At 36.8% G+C, this 25,366-nt stretch overlaps 4 protein-coding genes across 5 annotated transcripts in view; 2 read left to right on the top strand and 2 right to left on the bottom strand.

Annotated features, from left to right (window-relative positions):
* LOC108965705 (echinoderm microtubule-associated protein-like CG42247) overlaps nucleotides 1–12,226 on the top strand; it is a 72,318-nt gene extending 60,092 nt beyond the window's left edge. For both annotated transcript variants that reach the window (XM_018928287.1, XM_018928284.1), the window contains exons 3-11: nucleotides 8,733–8,849; nucleotides 9,019–9,407; nucleotides 9,489–9,638; nucleotides 9,712–9,883; nucleotides 9,944–10,039; nucleotides 10,098–10,496; nucleotides 10,553–10,973; nucleotides 11,035–11,431; nucleotides 11,505–12,226. In XM_018928287.1, the coding sequence (XP_018783832.1) occupies nucleotides 8,733–8,849; nucleotides 9,019–9,407; nucleotides 9,489–9,638; nucleotides 9,712–9,883; nucleotides 9,944–10,039; nucleotides 10,098–10,496; nucleotides 10,553–10,973; nucleotides 11,035–11,431; nucleotides 11,505–11,658 (2,295 nt within the window). In that variant the 3' untranslated portion in view covers nucleotides 11,659–12,226. The remainder of the gene's footprint in view (nucleotides 1–8,732; nucleotides 8,850–9,018; nucleotides 9,408–9,488; nucleotides 9,639–9,711; nucleotides 9,884–9,943; nucleotides 10,040–10,097; nucleotides 10,497–10,552; nucleotides 10,974–11,034; nucleotides 11,432–11,504) is intronic.
* Nucleotides 12,227–14,154: 1,928 nt separating this feature from the next.
* LOC108965712 (caprin homolog) lies at nucleotides 14,155–20,196 on the top strand. The gene is made up of 5 exons (XM_018928302.1): nucleotides 14,155–14,715; nucleotides 16,239–16,421; nucleotides 16,480–16,646; nucleotides 16,705–19,052; nucleotides 19,112–20,196. The coding sequence occupies exons 1-5, from the start codon at nucleotides 14,386–14,388 to the stop codon at nucleotides 19,501–19,503; spliced, it is 3,420 nt and encodes a 1,139-aa protein (XP_018783847.1). The 5' UTR covers nucleotides 14,155–14,385; the 3' UTR covers nucleotides 19,504–20,196.
* A 1,264-nt stretch (nucleotides 20,197–21,460) lies between these two features.
* LOC108965706 lies at nucleotides 21,461–22,248 on the bottom strand. Its single transcript, XM_018928288.1, has 3 exons — nucleotides 21,900–22,248; nucleotides 21,690–21,835; nucleotides 21,461–21,633 (listed from the first exon to the last, which is right to left on the bottom strand). Exons 1-3 carry the CDS (start codon nucleotides 22,051–22,053, stop codon nucleotides 21,490–21,492), a joined length of 444 nt encoding a protein of 147 aa, XP_018783833.1. The 5' UTR covers nucleotides 22,054–22,248; the 3' UTR covers nucleotides 21,461–21,489.
* Nucleotides 22,249–23,571: 1,323 nt separating this feature from the next.
* The window catches only part of LOC108965708 (protein phosphatase 1 regulatory subunit 16A), a 98,016-nt gene continuing 96,221 nt past the window's right edge, over nucleotides 23,572–25,366 (bottom strand). Inside the window, exon 9 of the mRNA XM_018928298.1 lies at nucleotides 23,572–24,477. Coding sequence (XP_018783843.1) covers nucleotides 24,326–24,477 — 152 coding nt within the window. The 3' untranslated portion in view covers nucleotides 23,572–24,325. The remainder of the gene's footprint in view (nucleotides 24,478–25,366) is intronic.

Below are 25,366 nucleotides of genomic sequence, written 5' to 3'. Positions count from 1 at the left end.
GAAGGTTGAAGGCGACATTTATTTAATCACCTTACCACAAAGTTTGTGCAAATGAAACCTCAGAGATAGTAAAATGCATTGTTTACATATTAATAATCAGCGTAACAAGCTGCGTCGTCGTCTCGGTTTAACCTCGCCCCTTTGTCTCTTTCTGCGTCTGTCTGTTTACAAGCGGACTAATTCTTCGATTTTTTTTTTTTCTTTTGGGAGGGATGTTCCGTCTCCCAGAGGATACTTAATCTAGGACTATAAGTCGTGAGCTGCTAGAACCATGTGTAAAATAATCGTTTCTGATCGCTCCCAAATGAATGGCGCTCAGAGAATTTCTCTCACTTACGTGAACTTCTATACATGGCACCACGGCGAATATCGCATTCGATGCAACGACTGGACCATATAACATTTAGCTATCATATAAACTGCACAATCAAAATCAAGTCCTTGTATGGAAACTTTTTTAATTGACGAGATATCTTCGCGAAATTAACCATAAGCCAGTGCATTTATTCATTTATCTGTTTTAGTTTTATTGATATCTCTGAATTACTGCTATATTTAGATCGTGATATTTCATATCAAATATCAAAAATCACTAATATAATTGCTATAATATTTCCCCTCTTTAATAATTGCTCTTCAAAAGTGCATGCATTTCGTGCGCTAATCCTTCCTGCTACTAATGGCACACACATAATTCTGTCACCACATATCATTGCAAATTTATGCGTGTCACTTTATGACACATTAAAAACGCTGTTGAAACGCTTAAAGGCGCACATTAATCAGCGAATGTTTTTCATGGCTGGCGGCATACAAACAATCACATAATACACATACACATAYACATAAATACACGCAGGCAAATTAAAGACACAACACGATTGACTGAATGAGTGCATTAAATGGCAACGTATGGGCATGCATGGGCACGCATACTCATTAATTTCAATCCTTTTTGCATACGCGGCAAAACGGCAAACTTACACAGATGCATGCAGTCCCATAAACATACTTACAGGCTCACAACCAGGCACATTAAGTGCGTTTGTGTGTAAAGCCGCTGATAGCTGCGCATTTTAAAACACTTGAAGCGCTCGCAAAAGTTCACTGTCTGCACGCGGTTTTGCCGCAAAGCTTTAAAAAAGCTGCAGGCACTTTAACAGCGCGTTGACGTTGCATACTTAAGAGCGCCAAACAGCGTATGAAATGGCGATTATGCCACGCGCGATAATTGCGTGCTGAAGTGGCAAACGATAGACAGATACTTTAATGAACGCATGCAAGAGTGAGCGGTAGAGAGACAGAGTGTGTGAGTAAATAAGAGAGCAGACTCTGAAGCGCGCAAAAAGTTTGCAGCGAGTACTCGCACATATACACGTCAGACATATCTATTATTTGTACAGCAGGTAAGCAAAATACATTATGCCATTAAAGTCATTTAAAACACCGTTAAGACCATTTTGCGGTTGCGCGCATTGACACACACAAGCACACTCAACCGAGGTATTTACGTTGAATGAGTGCAGGAGCTGCTGGATGGGATTATAGCTTGAGTGAGCATTATGTGCATTTGTATATGTAGATGGATATATGTAAGTAGGGGCTCGCGTGTTTCTGACATTCAACCGGCTTAACTGTCTGGCAATAAATATGTCATTATGGCAGCTTATAAGTTTACGTCGGAAATATATATTTACTTAAGTTTACATTAAGGTGGTACTTAATTTTTAAAACAATTTCAAGGCTTACCTATTAAAATGTTAATAAGACAGTCAAAAATATAGCATACCTGTGAATTATAGAGGACTCAAAAAACTAGCTGCATCTGTTTAAGAAAGTCCGTCTGTATATATTCAAGTCTTACTTTATTTTGCGGTATTTTTATTGAATTTTCAATTGTTCATAAAATTTTTTTTGATRACTCATGCCCAGCTCTTGACCGTTGCTACGGCTGCTACTATGCCGGTCTGTTTCGACCAATTCAGCGATTTTCTCGCAATTTTCGACGACAGGCCTTCCGGAGCATGGCGCATCTTCGACCACCTCTACACCAGAACGAAAACTTTGAAACCATCGTTGTGCGAGAGAAATTTAAACAGTATCAGGTCCATAAGCTGCACAAATTTTATTGGCGGCTTGATATACATTTTTTCCTTTATCGTAGTAGTACTGTAATCTTTATTTTGTTCCATGTTTGCGATGCTATCACTCACGAACGAAATGTGCTTTCCAAAAAGGTATAGCATGACTCGATCCGACGAATACAACTAGAACTTCGCGCTCTCAGCGCCAACTAGCGAAAATACCGACAACCAAATATCAGCCCTCAGTTTTTGAGATATCGATTTGAAGTTTTGCACACGTACTTTTCTTTTCAAGAAGCTACTCACTTGTCACATACATATAGTTACAATACAAACTGAAAAAGATCAAAATCATGTGCTTGTGTAGGAAATCTGTTCATTTGATAAGTCATCTTAACGAAACTTGTTTCATCAATTGAAACGTTTCGGTAAAAGTTTTACCAATTTTAAAACAAAATTTAATGTTGGCTCTTTCTTCGAAGCTCATTTTAACAGCAATAACACAAACATACTGACACTTTAAAGGCAATAACTTCACTTTCAATATTTCACAGATTGTCAGGAAATTCTCACTGATCAATTGATAACGATAGCAGATTCTAACGCCGCCAGGGGGCGCTAGATTCAAAGCAGATTCCTGTTTGCTTTGGAACGCACCTTGCATTATATATTTTATTGGTATGGTATCGTTCAACTATGAACTCATCCTTAAGTTTTTTCCAATAAACTTGTGTACAAAGCTTTATCAAGATATCATAATTACTACTTGCACTGACAAACAGTCCCCTGCGTGTCTACACGCTTCGTCGTCCTAATCATTATCTATCAGGTAAAGTTTTAAGTAATACAAACAACAGTTAGGAGAACAAAACTAGTATACTATAGTCGTATAATAGTTTTAAACTATTATACAAAGTCATACTATTTTCGATAGTTTCGAGCTTCCAAATTCGAAGTAGAAATTAGAACTTAAGAAACCTCAAGAATACTAGTTCTTCTACAATTTAAGCGCCACCCTCTCATACGCAATTACGCGTTTAAGACGAATCGCGGATTGTCTGTCGCAATTGCGCCACCAAGTATGCAACGATAATTTATGCAAGCCACAGTAATTATAGCGCCCTATTGGCACATTAAAATTCCGCACAGACAGACACAAAACGTTGCCGTGGCAATCAGTTGCACGTGTGAAATGTAAAGCAAAGACAACAACAGCGACTTACAACATTAATGTGTTAACAATGTAATAAAAATTATACTATAACAACATTCACACACATTTACTGTACTTCTCAAACAAAAAAAGTAGACGCACGCACTTTAAAAGAGAAGCCTCAAGGTACATAGCAAAGACATCATGTACGCATTAGAATACGGCCCAGACAATACCTTTTATACACTTTGGAATACATCCCATAAGTATGTGTACTTTACACTGCATAATAGCCGCTTCTGCGCCTAAAAATATGCCAGACCGCATTCAAATGTATGCCGACAAAAGTCTTATCACGATCGTTTTGTTGACGTCAAACGACGAAAATGTTTGCAGAATTTTTTGCACATCTTCGATAGCGGCATGCAAGACGAAAGCAAAATATAAATAAGAATTAAGTGAAGCCAAGCTGTGCGTGTGTATAAGCTTCGACAAGTCTTGTGAATTTGGCTGAGAGCCTAAAAGTATGTGCAAATATTTGCATATGCCTTGGCGAATACATTTAAGGGGCGATTGTAGAAACATGGAGGGATTTTGAATAAATTTGTTTGTACATATGAAAGGAAGTAGAAAAAATGTGTTGTCTTAAATATGTAATTTAACGGTATTTGTAAATTTAAAGAGCAGCAGCATAGCGAAAGCGTTTGAAAATAGAATTTGGCAGTATTATTATATTTCTTGTTTATAGTGAAAAAAATAAAATCAAAATAAATTAAAGACGCAACAACAAAAAGTGTGAACTCATACAGCAACTCATACTGCAATTTTTAATTGTCGAGCGATTTAATAAGATTTTGAAAAAACATTGGGAACATATTTATGTGGGCCAATATGTAAAACTAAAGTCAAACAAATATATATATAATATATCTGAAAGTATATGTTTTATGCATCAAACTACGAAATATTCGCTAAGCTTTTTAGGAGCTTTTGGAGGTGTGATCTTTTACTAGGAGGAATTGTGCTTGTGACAATGGATGGAACATAGGCCCATTATTTTACTCCGAAGTACAATCGACAGTCATCCGGGTAGATTGAACACGATAAACTTGCTTTGGCATGAACATTTTTTTCTAATGAAGAGGTGATCGCTAAAATTGAGGGCTATTTTAAATCAAAGGACAGATTGTACTCATAGAAAGAAGTAAGTTCGGGTCCAACCGAACATTTTAACATTTTCTTGCAACTTGCAGAAATCAAAGCAAGATATATGGAAGCTCAAGAAAGTATTTACTCGATTCAACCCATTTTTAATCCACAGAGTTATTATTGTCAGGAAATGATTTCTTCTGAATTTCTATTATATATCTTAAAAATTTACCGCTATTTCTGGTCAAAAGTCAACTATAAATACTAGGGTTCACATATTCACTACATACGATGGGCTTGAACAGTTTTGGTTGGATTTAGGCAATTTTTAGTCAGACGGTGGCAACTTTTGAAGGAATTATTAGGGCAAAATTTATCCTTAGAATTAAAAATTGTGCTATAGGAATATGAGAATAATACCACATACAAAGTTTAGTCGATATCGGTGGGTCAGGTCTCGAAGTATCGCCTATCGTTTCAGTTTCCGGCTTCTCTAAAGCTCCCTAATACCATCTCGGAGGTAAAATATAATATCGTATTTGGCGTTATTGATTTATGGCGCTTTTAGTAGTTTTTAACGGTGCCGTTATGTGGGGATGATGGAGGTTATCTTCCGATTTTTTCCATTCTCATACTGCCGGTAGAAATTCTTAGAATTTAGTGCTATACAAATTTCGTTATTGTAGTTTTAGTGGTTTAGGAGATATGGACATTAAACTTATTAGAGAGTGGAGCCACGCCCACTTTTTCAAAGTTTTACTTCCGAGAGGTGCTCTTGCTACTGCGAAGGCTTTTTGATTCCGTTCATTGAAATGTAGGTACCAAAAAAAAGGCCGACTTGTTGTATAAGAATTCTAATTTTACATAGAAATTAGTGAAAATCTTTAAAAATTAATCAAATACTCCAAAATATTGTCAAATTCGCATATTCATCGCCTCAAAGTACTAAATTAAAACGCGCTTTCATAACCACAGATGCGCAAATGGTCACAAAATAAAAGCAAACGAAAATTCGTGTTTTTGTTGTTGCCTTTTAATATAAAGTGCCATATTTTGTAATTATGCGAATTTAGGATTATTTAAATGTCATAAATGTCGAGTGCTTTTGAGCGCAAGCACACTCGTACGCACTCGAGCACATTGCAGGCGACCACATTTCGTGGGTCACATAAAGATCTCATGTGCTCGCAAGCTTTGCGGACAGGCGCGTGCAACCGCAAACAATAAAGACCAACTGGGTCACAGACTTCATAATTATCGGCCATAAAATGTAATTTTATTTAGCAAAAACAACTACACAAACATATGCGTACAATGGCGAATGGCAACAAAAAAGAACATGAATATTACCGAAAACTTTATAATTACCGTTAATGGTGGCGCTGATGGTGGTAAATTGCATAGAAAGCCAATAAAAGTGGAGTGGCATTTGAAATATATAAGCCAAGCTTATACGTATGTATCGCAAGTGTAAGTGCCGTTGTGTAGCTGTGAAATTATAACCAAATTAAATGTATGAAGCTGTTGGTCGAAATTTAATTGCCTGACGGCAAAAGCGCAAAATTGCCGCTCACTAAAAAAATTGCGTGACACGGATTTTCAATGTGGTTTTTTGGTTTAAAAGTGAAAATTTGTGCAATGTTATGGTAAATTTACGACAGTGGGCCCATAAAGTGGTGAAAATCCAAATATTGATTGTCAAAAAAGTCTTGCGGTATTTTCGCTAGTTGGCGCTGAGAGCGCGTAGTTCTAGTTTTATTCGTCGCATCGGGTCATGCTATACCTTTTTGGTAAGCTCATTTCACGCGCTAACATGTGTTTGATTGATTGTCGTTTTTTTCAAGTCGTTCGTGAGTGATAGTGTCGCAAACATGGAGCAAAATAAGGAGAAAATGCGGCATATTTTACAGTATACTACGAGAAAGGCAAAAATGCATCTCAAGCCGCCAATAAAAATTGTGCAGTTTATGGACTCGATACAGTTTCCTTTTCCACCGCACAACGATGCTTTCAACGTTTTCGTTCTGGTGTAGAGGTGGTCGAAGATACGCCATGCTCCGGAAGGCCTGTCGTCGAAAATTGCGATAAAATCGCTGAATTGGTGGAAAGAGACCATAGTAGCAGCCGTAGCATCGGTCAAGAGCTGGGCATGAGTCATCAAAAAAAATTGTATAACAATTGAAAATTCAATAAAAATACCGCAAGACTTTTTTGACAACCAATATAAAAACAAAAATTGACTAAATTCAAGTATGTTTTACCCTCGCAAATTTTAATGAGAAGTAAGGCCGAAAAAAGGAAAAGCCGAAAAAAGTGAATTGTGTGTGTGATATTTTCTAACTGTTACTAAAAATATTTATTTGAAAAGAAACTACAGCCGATCTCCGAGAGCTCCTCTCAAAAAATACTTTTTGCGATGACCTCCTATTCCTCTGAAATTAAAACACATTTCACTCAAGTAATGTTAGATTTAACATAATTAATCGAAGGAATAAGCAAAATACAATTTTTTGACAAAATGACGGTTTCTAAAAAAAATCAATTTTTGACCAAAATTTCAGTTTCAAATGAAAAATTATCGGTGAGAAAAAATCTTCAATTGATTATTAAAAAATATATTTGAGAAGCTCATGTTAAAATTTGAGGCTAATCGGTTTAGCCATTGGCCTGATACTTCCAAATTCACTTGTAATTTCGAATTGTGCATTCTTAAATATATGTACATTATGAAAATAAAATAAAAAAAATTGATTTTTTGTCAAATTGTCAAAAAAAATTTTCAGATTTTTAATACATTTTTAGTACCATACCGCATTGTTTACGGGGAAAGATTCTCCCTGCATTTAATTCAGAATGTGATCGATAGTTTTAGTATGAAATGAGCCGTAAATTCGGAGCTTCTCAAAAACGATATTAAGAGAAAGACTTTTACTTCTGAATTTCATCAAAATATCTCGCAATTTTATCCATATTTTCTGTAAAAAGATACTCATAGATTCATTTGTAGTCTGATTTCAACAATTTTTAAACGAGAGGGACCTTAAATGTGCTAATTGTGGGCAGTTTCATTTCGAAATCTTCAGTGGTACTTGATTTATATATCGTAAAGTGAAGGAATCTGATAAAATTTTATTGTAGAAATATTGTATGTAGTATGTTACGAAATTTGGTTGAAATTAATAGAGCTATTTTTGAATTTCAATAAAAAAGGCGACTCAGTTCAAGGCCACATAAACACTGTACTATCAAAATAATTAAATACGGGGTTATTAATTAAAATGCGATTTTCGAATAGAATGTTGATTTCTGAGCAATTTTTGGTCGTCAGTCAATTTGTGCGGAGCAAATCGTGCACACACCTTTCGTAAAATGTTCGGTCAAAATGTGCGATAAATCGATCTTATGGAGATGCTCACTTCCATTTGCATGAAATTCAATGTTGATTTCGGTTGATTTTTGATGAATTCACGCACAGTTTGGATGGAATTTTCGGTGATCACGGATTTTGATTGGCCCACCTGTTGTTCGTCATTTATGTTCTTACGACCACTTTGAAAACGTTGAAACCACTCGTACACTCTGCTACGGGATAGGCAACCAACATCATAAACTTGTTTCATCAATTGAAACGTTTCGGTAAAAGTTTTACCAATTATAAAACAAAATTTAATGTTGGCTCTTTGTTCGAAACTCATTTTCGCACCGATAATATAAACATACTGACACTTAAATGCAATAACTTCATTTGCAATAAACGAAATGTCATGAAATTCTCACTGGAAAATTGTTAAATATAGCAGATTCTAACGAACCCGTCGATATATAGATGGCGCCACCAGGGGGCGCTAGATTCAAAAATGCTTTTTACTTTGGAAAGCATACTTTACATATAGTAAATATAGTACATATATAACACTATATCTCTCTAAATCGTTTTAATGGCGACGATTAGATGAAAAAGACTATTATACTCTGTGTTATAAGTAATGTTGAGTCCCCTTCTCCCCATAAAGTACAGTCCAGACTAATACCTCCCTACATCTTTACAATATTCTGTTTCACTTAATTTTGAAATGTGCATTTTTGCAAGTATTGCCCTCCGTGCTATGCTGTCTCGTGTCATGCAACCCTGACTTTAATTTGTTAGTAAACCGTTATTACGCTGTCATATGGCCTAATTACCGTTGAACGTTTTATTGCTTAGCATGTGATTTATGTCATAGCTGCAAGCCACCATAGAATAAGGTGGCCTAAATTACGGATAACTGGGACTGAATAATTATTTGTTGAACCCAAAATGTGTATACCATTATTTTTAATGTTATTGCTCGCAATTTCTTTTGCAGTGTCGTGTGCTGTTGAATTTGCGCACATCGCAGCCATTCGAAGAGGTCTTAGAAGATTTGGGTCAAGTGTTGAAAATAAATGGCGCCAAGAAAATGTACACGGGCACAGGACAAGAGGTGGGTGGAAGTGGGCTATTGACCATGACACAATAACCGCATAATCGCCGATTTGCTACACCGACGATTTAACAATTTTTTTCTTTTTATTTCTTTTATTCTGCAATCGTGCCATGTCTGTACGCTCACACCACTAATCACATTATCATTTGTCGACGCACCTTTGCAGGTACGCAGCTTTTCACAACTACGCAACGAGTTTGCCGATGTTGACACATTTTATCTAGCAACTGGCACTGCCTTAATTGCCGGTTCGCCTATTAGGCGATCACGTTCGCGCCCCTCCGTTGTCGCCGCAGCGCCAATACTACCCACAGAAGAACTGCCTAAGGTTCCTTTACGCGGTGCACGTCCACGCAGTAAAAGTCGTCCACGCATTCTCTATGCGCCGGAGAGTGAGATTTTACGTGCGAACGGTGAATACAGCATGTTGGACATTATGAAAGAGGAGCCCACCAAAGTGACTATACGTGGCTTGCGGCGTACCTTCTATCCACCATTACATCATGCGCCCGCGGATAATACGCCGCCCGATAAAAAATTGCAACTACAGTGGGTGTAAGTTGGAAACGCGCTTGATGCCGGCTTTAATGCCAAGTTTTACTGACATTCTGCTTAATTTTGTTTTTTCATGCGCAGTCACGGCTATCGTGGCATTGATGCACGTCGTAATCTCTGGGTTTTACCAACGGGTGAGCTATTGTATTACGTTGCTGCTGTGGCTGTACTGCTGGATCGTGAGGAAGATGCACAGCGACACTATACTGGACACACGGAGGATATTATGTGGTTAGTATGCTTTTATGGTGATGAAGTGTGCTTTCGTATATAATTTTAACTTTTTAATACACTTTGTCAACAGCATGGACGTACATCCATCACGTGAGCTGGTGGCTTCGGGCCAAAAAGCGGGACGCGATCGTAAATCACAAGCGCATGTGCGCATTTGGAGCACCGAATCACTGCAGACACTATATGTTTTCGGCATGGGCGAGTTGGATAGCGGTGTCACAGCGGTGGCCTTCTCACAACTGGTAAATTATTGCAATCACATATTTCTATAACGCCAACATGCAACATTTAATCACTTGCAGAACGGTGGCAGCTATATATTGGCTGTGGATAGCGGGCGCGAAAGCATACTTTCAGTTTGGCAGTGGCAATGGGGTCATCTGCTCGGAAAAGTTGCAGTAGGTGTAGCTGCAATAAGCACAACAACAGCTCTTTAAATGTTTTTTATATTTGTAGACGCTGCAAGAAGGCCTCTCAGGTGCCGCCTTTCATCCGCTGGACGATAATCTCATTATCACACATGGGCGTGGGCATCTGGCTTTTTGGCATCGTCGCAAAGATGGCTTTTTCGAACGCACCGATATTGTTAAGCAGCCATCACGTTCGCATGTCACCAGCGTGCAATTCGAACCGGATGGTGATGTCATCACTGCCGATTCCGATGGTTTCATAACCATTTATTCGGTTGACTCGGATGGCGCCTACTTTGTACGCACCGAATTCGAGGCACACAACAAGGGTATTGGTTGTCTAATTATGCTGGGCGAGGGTACGCTACTGTCGGGCGGTGAGAAGGACCGTAAGATTGCCGCCTGGGACTCCTTACAAAATTACAAAAAGATTGCAGACACAAAAGTGAGCAAGCTTAACGAGAATGTTTTGCATTTACTAACTATTTCTACTTTGCTTAGCTTCCTGAGGCCGCTGGCGGCGTACGCACTATTTATCCACAACGTCCCGGACGCAATGATGGCAATATTTATGTGGGCACCACACGTAATAACATTTTAGAGGGTTCACTACAGCGTCGCTTTACACAAGTCGTTTTCGGCCATGGTCGCCAATTGTGGGGCTTGGCTGCACATCCCGAAGATGAGGTGTTCGCCACTGCCGGCCATGATAAACATATTGCACTGTGGCGCAAAAACAAATTAATTTGGACTATACAAACTGGTTATGAGTGTGTTTCACTAGCTTTTCATCCATTTGGCACTGCATTGGCTGCTGGCAGCACTGAGGGTCATCTACTTGTCATCAATTGTGAAAATGGTTCCATTATGCTGACGTTGCGTGTCTGCGGCTCACCGCTGAACTGTGTAGCGTTCAATCAAGGTGTGTAGTTTTCATTGTTTTAGCTTGGATTGGTTAAGGAGATTTTTTATTCCTTATTTAGTTGGCGACATGATCGCAATGGGCTCGCAGAATGGCAGCATATATTTGTTCCGCGTATCGCGCGACGGTTTCTCTTACAAAAAGGTTAATAAAATACGCGGCTCACAGCCGCTCACACATCTGGACTGGAGCATGGATGGCAATTTTGTGCAAACGGTCACCATTGACTTCGATCTACTCTTCTGGGATGCTAAGTCACTCTCGCCGGAGCGCAGTCCCATTGCTATGAAAGATGTCAAATGGTTGACTAGCAATTGCACTGTTGGCTTTTTAGTGGCAGGCATGTGGAGTAATCGTTACTATAGCAACAACAACACAATTATTGCCACCTGCAGTCGTTCGGCGGCGCAAGACATGCTTGTGTCCGGTGATGCCGATGGCTATCTGCGCATTTTCAGGCATGTCAACATTTACATTTCAAATTTAATTTTTTTTTTTTTCAAAGTTTTAATTCACTGTGTATTCCCACAGATTTCCCTGTATTAGTCCACGCGCCGAATTTCACGAAGCGAAAGTCTATTCCGGTATGCTGGCATGTTCACGTTTTCTCTACGGCGATCAGACTGTTGTTACAGTGGGCGGCACAGACGCCTCACTCATGGTTTGGGATCTCGTAGAAGAATAACTGCAATGGCCACCGTGGCGTACGACTGTCCAGCACTATGATGAAGCACGCGGCTACACCGACTATTGGACGCGGCGCCGTTCGTCTAATAAATCTTCGACAATATTGGACAGCGACTCAATTGAATATCAATAAATTTTCCTACAAAACAACGGTGCATAAGAATGTGGAGCAAAAAAATTTGTGGAAAAATGCTTAGCAGTGCCCAGCGTTGTCGTTGTTGTTGTTGTTGTTGTCATATTCATTAGTTCGCCCTTCCTGATGTTGGTGTTGAACGTAGTGTCACTGCTGTGTTTGGGCGCAGCTTCTACCGCCTTAAGCGAAAATTTGCATAACACAACGAATTTGAGCGTTTTCACTTTTGTTAAAAATATTATTGGGAATTAGTGAAAAACAACCAAATTAAGATATTATCAAAAATATCAAATTATAGCACTTAAAATTACTAATTAGGATAATTTGTCAACGAAATATGAAAAGCAAATGAAATTCTGTCATTTTCCCGCTTCCGTAACGTTTTAGCGCCATCTGTATGCCAACTTGTATGGGAGCTGATATTGGTTGCCAAATGTGGCAAATATGCAGATAAATTTTTAAACGAGATTTATAATTTTTGCGCAAAACTTATAATTTGAAAAAAAAAAAAATATTTTGAAAAAATTTTATTTAAAAAAAAATGTTATTTTGGAAGTTATTTTATTTTGACAAAACAAATGAAAAATATTTAATTTGAAAAATATATACAGTGAAATCTTCCATAAGCGGACACAGCCTTTCTGTGCGGTTAATAGAGTTTTCCGGTTAGTAGATTGACCTTTATAAATATGTATAAGAAATGTTGGGATCGGTCAATGTGCACGGTTAATGAAGATGTCTAATTAATAGAGCGTCCGTTTAATATACATATGTAGCTTTCACTGTATATAAATTTTGAAAACAAATTTATGTTGAAAAAAAAAATATATTATTTGAAAAAATATTTTGTTTATGAAAAAGTCTTGGTGTTAAAAAAAAATGATTTAATTATATATTTTGAAAAGTACTAGTGAAAAAACTTTTTTTTTAACAAACATTTTGAAAAAATTTTATCGATTTTTTTTTACAATTTTTTAAACAAATATTTCTAAATCATTTCTTTGATATAATTAGTAAAAGGTTTTTTGTTAAAGGAAATTAAACTTCCACTAATGAAGAAAAATTCAATTATAAAAACAAATATTGTTAACTTCCGAAAATTGCTTCCATTTCACTTTATCAAAACTTCCAAGAACTTTATAATTTAAATTGCTATAATTTAAAAACCAAAAAAAAACTTGTTTGAAAAAAATTGTAAACTTCCGAAAACCGCTTCCCATTAACAAAATTTATTTTAATTTTTTATTAGTTTTACTATATTTATTTTTTATTTAAAATTATATGAACTGCATGACTTATTTATGTTTTTTTTTTTTTGTACTAAATATTAAGCATTATTAAATAAATTATACGCAGAGCTGCTTCCAACTTACACACAGTCTAAATTTTTCCTAACCATATAGACTATACGACTATATAGTGCTACTTTTTCTGTAACAGACTTAAGCCACTGGTGGATACTTAATGATTTCTTATTGTAGTTATAAAAAATGCATAAAAAAAATGTTGACTTTTGAAAAGTAAACAGCATTTTTGAAAATTCATAAGATAACACAATAAACATAACTGTTCTTCTTTTAAATTCATCCTATGTTAAAACTTTATCATTTGTTATTTGTATTATTATAATATATTTAATTTTAATTTTATTAATATTTCTTCTGTAATTAATTTCACATTATTTTCTATATAAAATGATAACTGTAAAAAACGAAGTGCCTTGTTTGTTCTAGTAAATAAATATGGTACGGTTATAACCAATTGCACTTAATATGACGCATTTTTTGAAAGTTGTTATAATGTATTATAATAAAAAAATAATAAAACATATCAATAAAATGCAAAAGTTTTAAGAAGTATTATATAAACTTTTCCTTTTTTCTTCTGACTTTAGTGGGAGAGGCAAACAATTTAAAAGTAGACTTGACTTGAGTTATATAAAAATTTATAGCAACCACACGATCTCGATTTCGATTTTCAGTAAATTATTCAGCAAGTTATTCAGCTATATTTATTTTCTATTAGGTACAACCATTTTTTTATATTTTAAAACACAATAATTGAGAAACCTATTTTTCACTTATAAAATATACCCGCACATTCATATCACTATTATTATTATTTTTTATCATGAGCAATAAATAAGAAAACAACTCATTTTACAGTGCACAAACATTTTTCCACTTTTGTGGCAACACTGTGACTTTTTCGAACAACTACACGGCGAATTGAGCTCGTTTGCGTGTACGCGCGACAGCTATATTTAGCGCGCACTATAGCCTTCGCCCTCTTTCATAAGCAATGTAAAGCGTATTTGCCTACATTTAACACATACGCTTTGTCTTTTAATTTCGGAAAGTCCATGTAAATCGCCTAAAAACGGCGCTTGAGCGAATTTCGTGATTTTTCCTCGCCGTGGTCATCGTTTTCGTCGTTGTGTGGTTTAGTTTTTGCTGGTTGCGGCTCTATCCCTTTTTTGTCTACGGTGCGATTATATTTTGACACACACGATTCATATAATTCACGTTCTCATAGACACGCTAGAAAAAACGCGCTGCACTTCATTCTTGATTCGGTTTTTATCAGTGAAGTATGCCTTCTGCTTCAAACAAACTGGAGAAACAAGCCTCCATAGGCTCTGTGCATGGTACTGGCGGTGGTAACAATGTTACTGGTAGCGGTGCCACAAAGAAGTCTCAAGATGTGGTCAATAGCAATTCCAACACTATGTCCGAGAATAATGCGAACAGCACAGTCTTGAACAATAATATTGCCAACAGTACTACTAATGAGGGTTCGGTTACCTCAACCAGCACCAATACAAAAGGAGTTGCTACGAATCCTGTGTTAGAAGCTAATATTCCAATGAAACAAACAATCACCACAATTGACCATAAGATACGCAATTTGGAGAAACGCAAGGTGAGTGAAGCATAATTTATAAGATTTTTTCTGTCGTGCCTTTTGCCAACAACCCCGAAGGATTCTCAAAGAAGCCCTTGTAAGAAAGGCCGATAAATCAAAGTTGCAGACATTTAACAAAACCGGCCGCATAATTGTGCGTCGGTCATAACAAATTGTGCTAATTTATGCTGCGTATTAGTCATGGTATCATTTTCGAATTTTCTACTATTTGGTGCTATTATATTTTTATGTAATTTAGTATTTAAAAGTTTGTTGGTGCAAATAGATTTTGCATTAACTCCATTTCCTTTCATTTCAAGAAAAATTTGGCATTCGTGCTATTTCGGTTTTGTTCGGTGTATTTCGCAGAATTTTTTCGCGCGACGCCATCTTTGTTTCGACGATTATAGCAAAAGCAAAGCAGCAGTGGTAGTAGCAACAATTTACAACACACGGTTTATATTACGGTTGCCATCCGTGCGGGGGAGCGAAACGTTTGTAACACAAAGAACATGAAAATAATGATGGTGTTGCTTTTGTGTTTTTGAATGACTCGATAAAGAAGTATGACAATTTGTGTGCTGACTAAACTCGAGATTGGCATTGCATGCTTGTATGAGAAGTTCATCACCGCTTATATATTTGTTGACGGGTTTCATTGACCTATGTCAATTGTTGAAGCAATTTATTCAGCGGCTTTCGTAATGTGGCATCACTAGTGCATAATAGGGGAACTCCATGTGCTTCTGTTCGATTTTCCATGTTTTATTTTATAGCAGCAATTTCGCTTCGCTCTTGCAATTTTTTTTTGTTTTTTAATTTTTCATGGTCGTAATTACCTTTTTTTTACTGTTGCGTATTTCTGTTATTACCTATCCCCCTTTTCTTATCTGCTGCAGTTTTGTTTTTGTTGCGGCCACTATACTTTGCTTAATTACTGCCTTCCATGTTATTCGTAATAAGCAAAAATATTGTTTGCCTTCGGTGTTTTACCATTTCCGCATAAAATTAAATGTTATTTATTTTTTTTCCACACCGCTTCATTTTGTTTACTATTTTCTATTGCATATTCGTCAACAAAGTTTTTAATCGCTCGTTGATAAGCATTTAACAATAAAAACTTGAGTGGGTGATATCTATTATAAAGACACCTGTGCACCATATTTCTATTTGAGAAGATACGGGATGAGTAAAAATTTTCCTGTTGTTTATGGTTAATAATATTGAGAACATGCCTAACTCTATAAGAATCTGCTCATTTGTTGGTCGATCAACATCAAATCAATGCGTGGAAGTTGTTTCTGTCCAAAGAGTTAATACCTGAATAATTTATTAAGATAGCACGGTAGTATATACCTCTCATACAAACCGATAGACCAAAATCAAGATAATTATTTCTTATACCCATTTAAGCTGCTAGAATTAAAGGCTATTATAGCATAAGTTAAAGTTTCTCTTTTTTTTTTTTTTTGAATTTCTTCATGGTATATGTAATGTCTATTTATTCCACTCCTATGTATTATTAATATTGTTTTTCACAGACTAAATTGGAATCATATCGTACCATTCAAGCTTCTGGCAAGGAGTTGAGCTCCGACCAGAAGGCTGCTGTAGCAAAGTATGACGCTGTTATTGCTATGTTGGAATTCGCACGCGATTTCTCCAAGCAAATGTGGCAATTTGTGAAAGAAGCTGAAAAGGAGCAAAGGAAACAAGCACGCAAGGTACTTAATACACATATAAAATTATTTAAAAATATTTAATGCATTTTGTATATTGTAGGATCTGATTACACGTGCCCTTGCTGAGACTGCCAAAATCCGTGAAGCTTTAGTTATCCAAAATATCATCAATTGCTTTGAAGATGAGACCATTCGTGCCGACTTTTTAAACGGAGCCAATGGCGCATTGAAATTGGAAACTGCCGATATCACCATTTTGGATAAGTTGTAAGTAGTAGAATTAAAAAAAGATAAAATTATATTAATTTAATTATTTTCATTTTAGTTGTTGCGATGTACGTATGACCCGTCCCGAGACTGTAGATGATGTACCTTTCGTGACTGCCGCACAAAAAGCGGCAGAACTTTATTCAATGACCATTGACGGACGCCCCAAAGTTTATGCTGAAAACTTTACATATGATCAGATACGTTTAATCTTCAATAAAATTCAGGAATCTGGTTATCTCGATAAGATCTATATGGCAACACCAGAGGTAGAGGTTGAGGTGAAGGAAGAGGACGAAGTGTTTAGCAATTCCGCCGACGGTGAAGACGTGGCTAATGCAGACGAGATATATTTAGAAGAAGGGTTGGAGAAGTTAAACGTATCATCTATTGATGTAGAAGATGATTTGGATGACCAGAATGCCAATGCTGGTTTAATCGATGATGCCGTTTTGCAAGCAACAGTTGCAGGTAACGTTAACGATTTGCCACAGCAGCAGCAACAACAACCAAACTTGCCCCAGCAGTTGGTGCCACAGCAAACGACTAAGGAGCACCTTGATGTACAACAAGTACAGGGCGTTATTCAACCACCACAAACACAACAACAACAACCACTGAATGCAGTTGTAATACAACCAGCAAACGCTGTAACTGGTGGTGTGCCCCCCAATTTTCCAGCACCACTACAAGGTACACCCGCCGCACCAGTGCATGTAGCCATGTTCACGGCACAGCAAATGCAAGGTGCACCACCACAGATGCAACAGGTGCCACCAGGCAGTATTATCGGTGTACCGCAGGTACCACCACAAATGGTACCCATTGCACAGGCGCCACCACAGCAACAGCGTCAGTTGATGACTAGCCCAGGCACACAAGCTGCCGCTGCGCAATTACCCCAAGGTGCTATACCCATACATGGAGCACCACAACCACCACCAGGTCATTTCACGCCCACAACAGTGCGCGCTGTAGAACAGGGTTTGTTCCCCCATAATCGCCAACAATTTATACAACAACAAATGCGCCCCGTAGCGGAGATAATTGGCAATGGTAGTTTTTACTTTTTGCAAGAGAGCGAACTTGATTCACCAGAATTAAGTGGCAATGCACCCATTGGCAGTGTTGTGTTCGAACAGCAACAACAACAACCGCCACAACAAACACAGCAGCAGCCACCAATTTCACAAGATAGTCTCTCCCAAGCCCAACAATTGCAACAACAAAATATTTTAGTACACGGTGGTGAGTTGCAAGCAGCAGAGCTGCTTAAAAACCAACAGCAACACCATTTGCAGCAACAGCAGCAAATCGTACAGCAGCAGCAACAACAACAGCAGGCTCAGCAATCACAACCGCAACAAACAATTCCAACGCAAACATTTACCAACCAATCATTCCCACCCATGCAGGCGGCCGCAAGTGTGACAGCACCAACTAGTGCGAACAGCAGCAATACGCCCACTATTGCGAGCAACAACCCGAGCCCCATGTTCCCACAACAACAGCAGCAACAAAAGCATCCACAACTGTTCTCCCCCGTCGGGGGACCGGGCATGCAGCCACAAGATGCGATCACAGCCCATAAACAACAATTATTGCTTACCGAACAACAACAAGCACCAATTATGATCATGGCGCGTATGGCCGCACCGCAAGCACGTCTGGCTCAACAAAATGCACAACAACAACAACAATTGCCGCAAGTACCACAACAAGCGCAACCGCCACAACCGACATTGGGTATGCAACCAGGTGATGTACGTGTCTCAGATGTAACCGCCGGCGGTTATTTGGGTTTCGATAATGGCGTCGTCGGCCTAGCTTACGAACAACAAATGCAACAGCAGCTGGCCGTGGTGGCTAAAGCCAGTGCAGCTGCCGCCGCTGCAGCAGCCGCAGCAGCAGAGGAGCTAAAAGTAAACGAAGACTTGGGCACACACAGCAAGTTCAATGCCAGCGAATCGGTGATAGCCAACGAATGGGATGCTATGTCTAAGGCCACTGCGGCCAGTGTACGTGCAGCCGCAAACATCAGCAGCACTGCAGTCACCAATGCCACAGCCACTGCTGCGCTTGCCAATGCTTTGAAATCCTCGAGTGGAGTCAGCAGTAGCAGCAGCGTTGCTGGCGCAAGCAACGTTTTGGAGCCGCCCACAAAATGGAGCGCCGAAATGAACGCGCTGTCTAATCCATCGACTCCAAGCGGCAACAGCGACAATACGCCAGCGATTGTACGCAAAATCGAATGGACGTCCAGCAACAGTAGCGGCGGTGCAGGTAGTGGCAGTGGCGCCGGACCAAGTGTTGGCGGTAGTGGTGGTGGCTACGGCGATGGCAACCAATCATCGAGTAACGCTCATGAATCGAATCATTGGAATTCAAATCAACAGCAGGATGGTGGTAAGTGAGCTCTGATACCGTAATTGACAAAATTTTTCGATTGCAATTTAACTTTTCAGGTCACTATAATAACGGACGACAATTCCAAAGACGACGCGGTCGCGGCAGTTATGGCAATTCGCAACAGAACGGCAGCGGTCGCGGCGGGAGTGGAATCTATTTCCGCAACAATGAAAATTCATCGAGCGGCTCGTATTACCAGAACGGTGGAGGCAATGTGTACTCAAATAAAGATTCCGGCTCACGTTACGAATCCGGCAACTATCGTGGTCCGCGCGGCAGCGGCGGTGGCAATGGTGGTGGTGGCGCCGGTAACGGACGTGGCAATGGCCCACCATCACGCACGCTTGGTGGGCGCAATGGCAGTGGCGGTCAGTCCAACCCGTCGTCCGGCTCATATATGAACCGCTCATCGCAGCGCATACCAATGAGTTTGGATAATAAAAATTGATTGAAGTAGATGCCAAGGAAGAAAGGAAGCGTGTGTGTGGGATGAAATCTAAATGAAGCAGCGTTGAAGCAGAAGGCAGAATGATGAGAACCACTTAAGAATCGTGAATATATATATACTTATGTATCTATATATATATATATGAGGGTAACAAAACCAAGAAGCAAAAAACATAAACACACGAATATATACACATACATTTACATATATACACGGAAAAACCACAAAACAAAAATATGTTAATCTTTAATTAGTAGTGTGACGAATGTCAAAACTGCAGTACATATTGGCAACAGCGGCCACCCCAAAGCAACCGAAACTGCAACAATTGAACGTAAACAAACACGCGCCTGCGTTAACAATTAATTTCGTAAACAAAACTACAAACAAACAAAAAAAATCACAAAAAAATGGGAGAAACAAGTGAAAGCAAAAAACAAAACAAAGAAGAAGTACAGAAAGCGAAAAAAAGGAAAAAGAATATTATATTTAAAGAAACGCAAAGAAAACTTATGCTAATTTCAATTACAGAAATACTTATTTATGTTCATTTTTTTTCTAATAAATAAATATTATAAATGTATGTAATTGCTCTTTCATCATGTAAGCCAGTAAACGAAAGTATGAATCAGCAAGTTGAACATATGAAATCAGTTAAAACAAAACTCAAAAAAAGAAAAAAAAAACGAATGACACAATTATGCGAAAAAAATTTCAAATATTGCGCGACGCACAACCAAAACAAATTGCAAGCAGCATCAGCAACACAGCGTAACAGCGCTACTCAGTTGGCAGCTGCTGCTGTAACAAGCTATGCAATGCAAAAGTTACAGCAATGATAATTTGTAAAAAAACAAGAATTAATATTTTAAGTGTTTAGATGTGCTAGAAATGTCGACTGCAAAACAACAACTACATATGATAAAATGATAAGGCAAGAAGGAAATCAGTTCAAAATAATAGCCGCTATAAGCGTGCTTTATAGATAGAGCAGGGCTATCAGTGAAAAAGAAATATAAAAATTTGTGTCATTTGTTGTTGTCTTCACCTGATTGCATATAATTTGTTTAGTATTTCAAGGAGACAAACTTGAGATGAAGAGCAAAACAGAAAGTAATTATACGCCTACCTATTATAATAATTATTATTACTATTATTATTATTATTAAATTTAATTGATAAAAACAACAACAAATAAATCATACAAAAATATTACTTATATTAAAAAAAGAGAAAGAAACAACCAAGAGAAAAACTATAAAAAATTCATTGTTTTTCATTACGGGTGGGTGCTGCGCAAGAGACTTGTAGGGTGAACTTTTCTCTTACGAAATTTACAGATTTTTACGAAACGGGCTCTAAGTACACGAAAAGCAATCAGAGCTTTCCTCAAATTATTTGTCACTACAATAACAATAATACTAACAGATTTTGTCGTAGAGTAACTTACAACAATACCCAGAACGAAATTGCGCAAGGTTCACTCTATATTCACTAGATAACTCGAGCTCTTCGCCGACAAAAAGTGGTAGTTTGACTCCAAGTGCGGCAAGCACTGGGAGGGAGTCGGTAAAGATGATAATGACTTCACTGTGAATGGTGTTCCCTGCATATCTGAAATTAGTTGCGTTCACAATCTGGTAGGCGTATTGTTTTATGTCGTCGAAGTAATCAAAAAATAATTGCTTTTATTGTAGCGCAGAATTATCCCGAGTTGACAGCCTTTGGGCAGATAAAATTTCCGAGTTAGTTCCCTTTACGTAGACAGTCTTGAAATGGCTCCTAGGGTCTAAGGCTTGTATTTATTATTTATCAGAAAAGCCATAATTGTTAAAGACTCGTTTAATACGAAGTATAAAGCCTCACATCTTTGTGTTGTACTTATTACTTATCACAAAAGCCACAACTGTTAAATAGTCATTTAGTAATTGGTTAATTATAAAAAAATACGTTTTCATTTCAATAATTAACACTACTTTTTATTTTTTATTGTAACTTTTTATGTTTTGTACTTAGTTTTTGCTCCTCTTGTGCTTTACATAAAAACCAAAGACCGGTTATAATAAATATAGCACCAACCGTTGACATAAGTGTAATCTCTTCTCGATAAACAAGTGCACCTAAGATAAACTAATAAAAATAATCTTAATTAATTTATAAGCATATGCATTTAACCAAATCCTTACCGATAACATATAATTAGTGGCAGCGGTAAGCACCGTTGCAGTCAATGTGTGCTCAGTACACTGCAAAGCTTTCAGAAAATAGCGCCAATTTAGTACATTACAAATCACCATCAAGATAATAGGCACAGCACGAAAAACAAATAATTCTAAAAAATATAAATAAAACTTACTTTCATTTGTGTTTTGATTTGTTTTGATGACATTTCTCACCTAAATAATATGTTGCCGCGGCTGTTGGCGCAAATACACTTGTCAATGCCGGCAGATCCGACAATTGGCTTGGCGCGCGTCCAAAAAAACTACCGCCAGCAGCAAAGGCACCTGCGGTAAAACTGCAGCGATATAGTTCCATCGATGTTGACATTGTTTTGATGCAATATAAATTAATATTGCTTGGGAATTTTCCTTTATTTGTTACAGTTTAAGTGTAAGTATCCTGGTATGTTAATTGCAGATTAACAAACAAAATTTTCTTTTATTAATTAAACTAATTATTTCTTCACATCATATTTTACTATAGTAAAAAATGCTATTTAGATTTTAATAAAAACTGCATTAATTCACGAACAGCTGTTCTTTGCTTATGTTGTGAAAGTGATTGACAGTGTTGTATTATGAATGACCTAGTGTTAAATTAAGACATAACTAGTTACATTGTAAGCAGTTTGTGGTGGGCTTTATTAAAAATTAATTTGAGTTGATATTAGATCAAATAAAAAAATGTGCAATGTTCTTAACCTACGATGGATTCCAATATACTGCTAGGTGCTACTGAGGTCACTTGATTCCTATTAGCAAACATGGATTCTAGGGCCTTTATCCCTATCGTGCTGTGCAGTTAATTAGTAGCTGTTCTGGAGTTTCAGGCTCTGTGTCGCAGAATCTATAATTTGCACAAGAGGCTAGTTCTTGAGCTTACATAAACAATGTAGAATGCGACAGTACTGTACTGCGAGTCTTCTCGGCACTACAAGAAGCTGCCCACAGAGTGGAGTGCCATCCCTCCTATTATTGAGCCTAGACTTGAATTGCACACTAATAATGGCATTTCCTGTTAAGGAGTGGATGACATTGTTATTTTATTGGGATTGAACTGAACATCAAACCCCATCGTTTTATCATCGGAATCCAACATCCTGCCAACAGGTGCTACTTCGGACTGAGTGGGCAATTGAGAAGTAAAGTCCTCTCTCGACGAATAAAAACCAAATTCTGTAAGTCACTCATCATCCTGCTATATGGTGCAGAGGCATGGACGATGACAACATCTGATCAGTCGACGTTACGAATTTTTGAGAGAAAGATTCATGGTCCCTTGCGCATTGAAAGCGAAAAATATCGCAGTCGATGGATTCATGTGCTGTATGACGACATTGACATAGTTCAGCGCATTAAGAGACAGCTACTACGTTGCAAGGTCATATCACCCGAATGGATGAAAACACTACAACCCTGAGAGTATTCGACGCAGTACCCGCCGGGGAAAACAGAGGAAGACCTCCACTCCGTTAGAAATCCTAGGTGGATAAGGACCTAGCTACACTTGAATTCTCCTATTAGCGCGTTGTTATAAGCTCGGCTATAATCGCTAATGAGAGAAAACTATTTTACATATACATACAAACCCTTTAATGTATACATTGTCAAATAAACATACTGCCATACTGCCTTGTTTACTGTGTATTATGGCCTTGGGCTAGAAAAAATTGTAAATATGTAAAAATTTAAATAAATTTCAATCAAGTAATATTTATATGTATTTCTTTTTTTATTTTTTTCAATTAACTAATGTTTACATTTCCACTTTTTCAATTATACATAGATATATATTTAAATATAATTTTTATTTAAATATTTAGTTATACATACTTTTCGCGGCCTACATTTCTAATACAGTTTTAATTGTTTTTGAAATTTTATTTTTATTTCAAAACATTGCTCTAAATTTGCATAACTAAAAATACACATTTCAATAAAATTTATAATATATAGTTGTTACATTGTGTAGTACATACATAAGTAAGCTAACAAATAAGGCCATAACTTTCAATTCACTTTTTATAATTAATTATTAAATTTGCTTTCGTTTACCATTTGATATAAAGAAATAGAGCTAAGCGATCGACGATCGATTGATATTTGCGAAATACATATTTAACATATGGTATATAAAGAAAAAGTGTAGTAAATAATGTAACCGAAAGCGTGTTGCATTTCGATATATTGTATTTCCAGTTATATGTGGAAAGTACAAAATTGTAAAATTTTCAGCGAAAATTTAAATTTACTCCACCGCTTAGCTTTATTAACAGTTATAAAATAGCATTTACAGTTAAATATTAACTATACATACATAATATACATAAGTAATATATAATAAGTATTTGTTTATACATTTTACAAAAGTAATATTCATAAAGCTTAAAAAACCAAGTTGATCACTCTTTATGCCTGGCATGCATTCTTGCAAGGTATTGCTTTTAAGTCGTGTAATTTTAGTTAATGCCAAATTTTGTTAGAAAAAAGTAATTTTGCTGGCATTTTAGGCGCTTAGCCTGCAAATTGGCTTGTTTAATCGGTTGTGCATTACTTTTTCATAAGCAGCACACATATTTTTATTAAATTTTATCACTTAGCTATGAAGTGCTAAATTCAAAAATAGTCCAGCACATGTACAACTCACTAAATACCGTTAATATAAAGTAAATAACTTTCCTCTTGCAAAATAACAACTTGTTCACACACTTCAACTGCTTATAGGTTAGTTTTTTTCGTTTCACACGCTTTGCTGTAACAATAAAAATAGCATAAATTAGGCAAAAAAAGAAAAAAACAACAGTAAATGCCTAACATACTAAAAGACACTTGCTTTACATTTGCTTTGCTTGCTCCTATATACATACTATATGTACATATATGTATATTTTATATATGTATGCGTCGCTGTGCTGTTTTATAGCTCATTTTGTCATTTGTTACAGTTAGCAGTTATAATTTTATTTTTAATCTTAAGTTTTATATTTTTATATTTTATTTTGCTTTATCTTTTAATAATTAATTTTTCTTTATTTTTTAAATTTTTTATTATTTTCATTTAATGTTGCTTAATTTGTATCACTTTTTTATAATAAAAGACAGCTCTGCACTCTTTGTATACAATACTAGCAAATACATATGAAGTTTAATTTTTTTGCTAACAACTTTTTGTTGACTTCATTAACTACTTACTACGGCATATTTATGCTCACATTGTATATATGCCGCATGGTTTACTTTGAGTTTTTTTGTTTTGATTCAAATGCCCTTTTATGTATACTTTGTTTTTATTATAATAAATTATATATTTTACAAAGTGTTTGTTATACAAATTTTAACTAGTTTTTGTGATGCATTGGTAAGATTAGTGGCCTTGAGTTTTTTCGAGCAGCGCCTAAAAGCACGCTACACATTTTTGCGGCTGAAGAAGTGCAGATTGTTGATGGTTATTTTTGGGAATCGGTGAAAATTATTTTGTTTTTAATGTTTTAGAATATTTTTAAAGAAATTAAACAATTTTATGCAATAATTTAATAAAAATAAGTAAAGAAAACTATTTTGTTTTTAGTGTTTTAGAATTGTTTCAGAATTTATGTGAGAATATTTTTAAAGAATTTGTTTGAAAAATTAACGCATTAATT

This window comes from Bactrocera latifrons, unplaced genomic scaffold (genome assembly GCF_001853355.1).
Source record: "Bactrocera latifrons isolate USDA-ARS-PBARC rearing strain unplaced genomic scaffold, ASM185335v1 scaffold_146, whole genome shotgun sequence".
In the NCBI taxonomy this organism is placed as follows: Eukaryota; Metazoa; Arthropoda; class Insecta; order Diptera; family Tephritidae; genus Bactrocera; species Bactrocera latifrons.
Note: the sequence above shows the minus strand (reverse complement) of the source record. Positions and strands in the feature narration are given on the sequence as shown.

Excerpts from the sequence above, each read along its gene's own strand:
- LOC108965712 (XM_018928302.1), top strand. The coding sequence starts at position 14,386 with ATGCCTTCTGCTTCAAACAAACTGGAGAAACAAGCCTCCATAGGCTCT. Across the intron at positions 16,422-16,479 it reads AAAGGAAACAAGCACGCAAG|GATCTGATTACACGTGCCCT; the intron begins GTACTTAATACA and ends TGTATATTGTAG. Across the intron at positions 19,053-19,111 it reads AAATCAACAGCAGGATGGTG|GTCACTATAATAACGGACGA; the intron begins GTAAGTGAGCTC and ends TTAACTTTTCAG.
- LOC108965706 (XM_018928288.1), bottom strand. The coding sequence starts at position 22,053 with ATGTCAACATCGATGGAACTATATCGCTGCAGTTTTACCGCAGGTGCC. Across the intron at positions 21,836-21,899 it reads CGCGGCAACATATTATTTAG|AATTATTTGTTTTTCGTGCT; the intron begins GTGAGAAATGTC and ends TATATTTTTTAG. Across the intron at positions 21,634-21,689 it reads CCACTAATTATATGTTATCG|TTTATCTTAGGTGCACTTGT; the intron begins GTAAGGATTTGG and ends TATTTTTATTAG.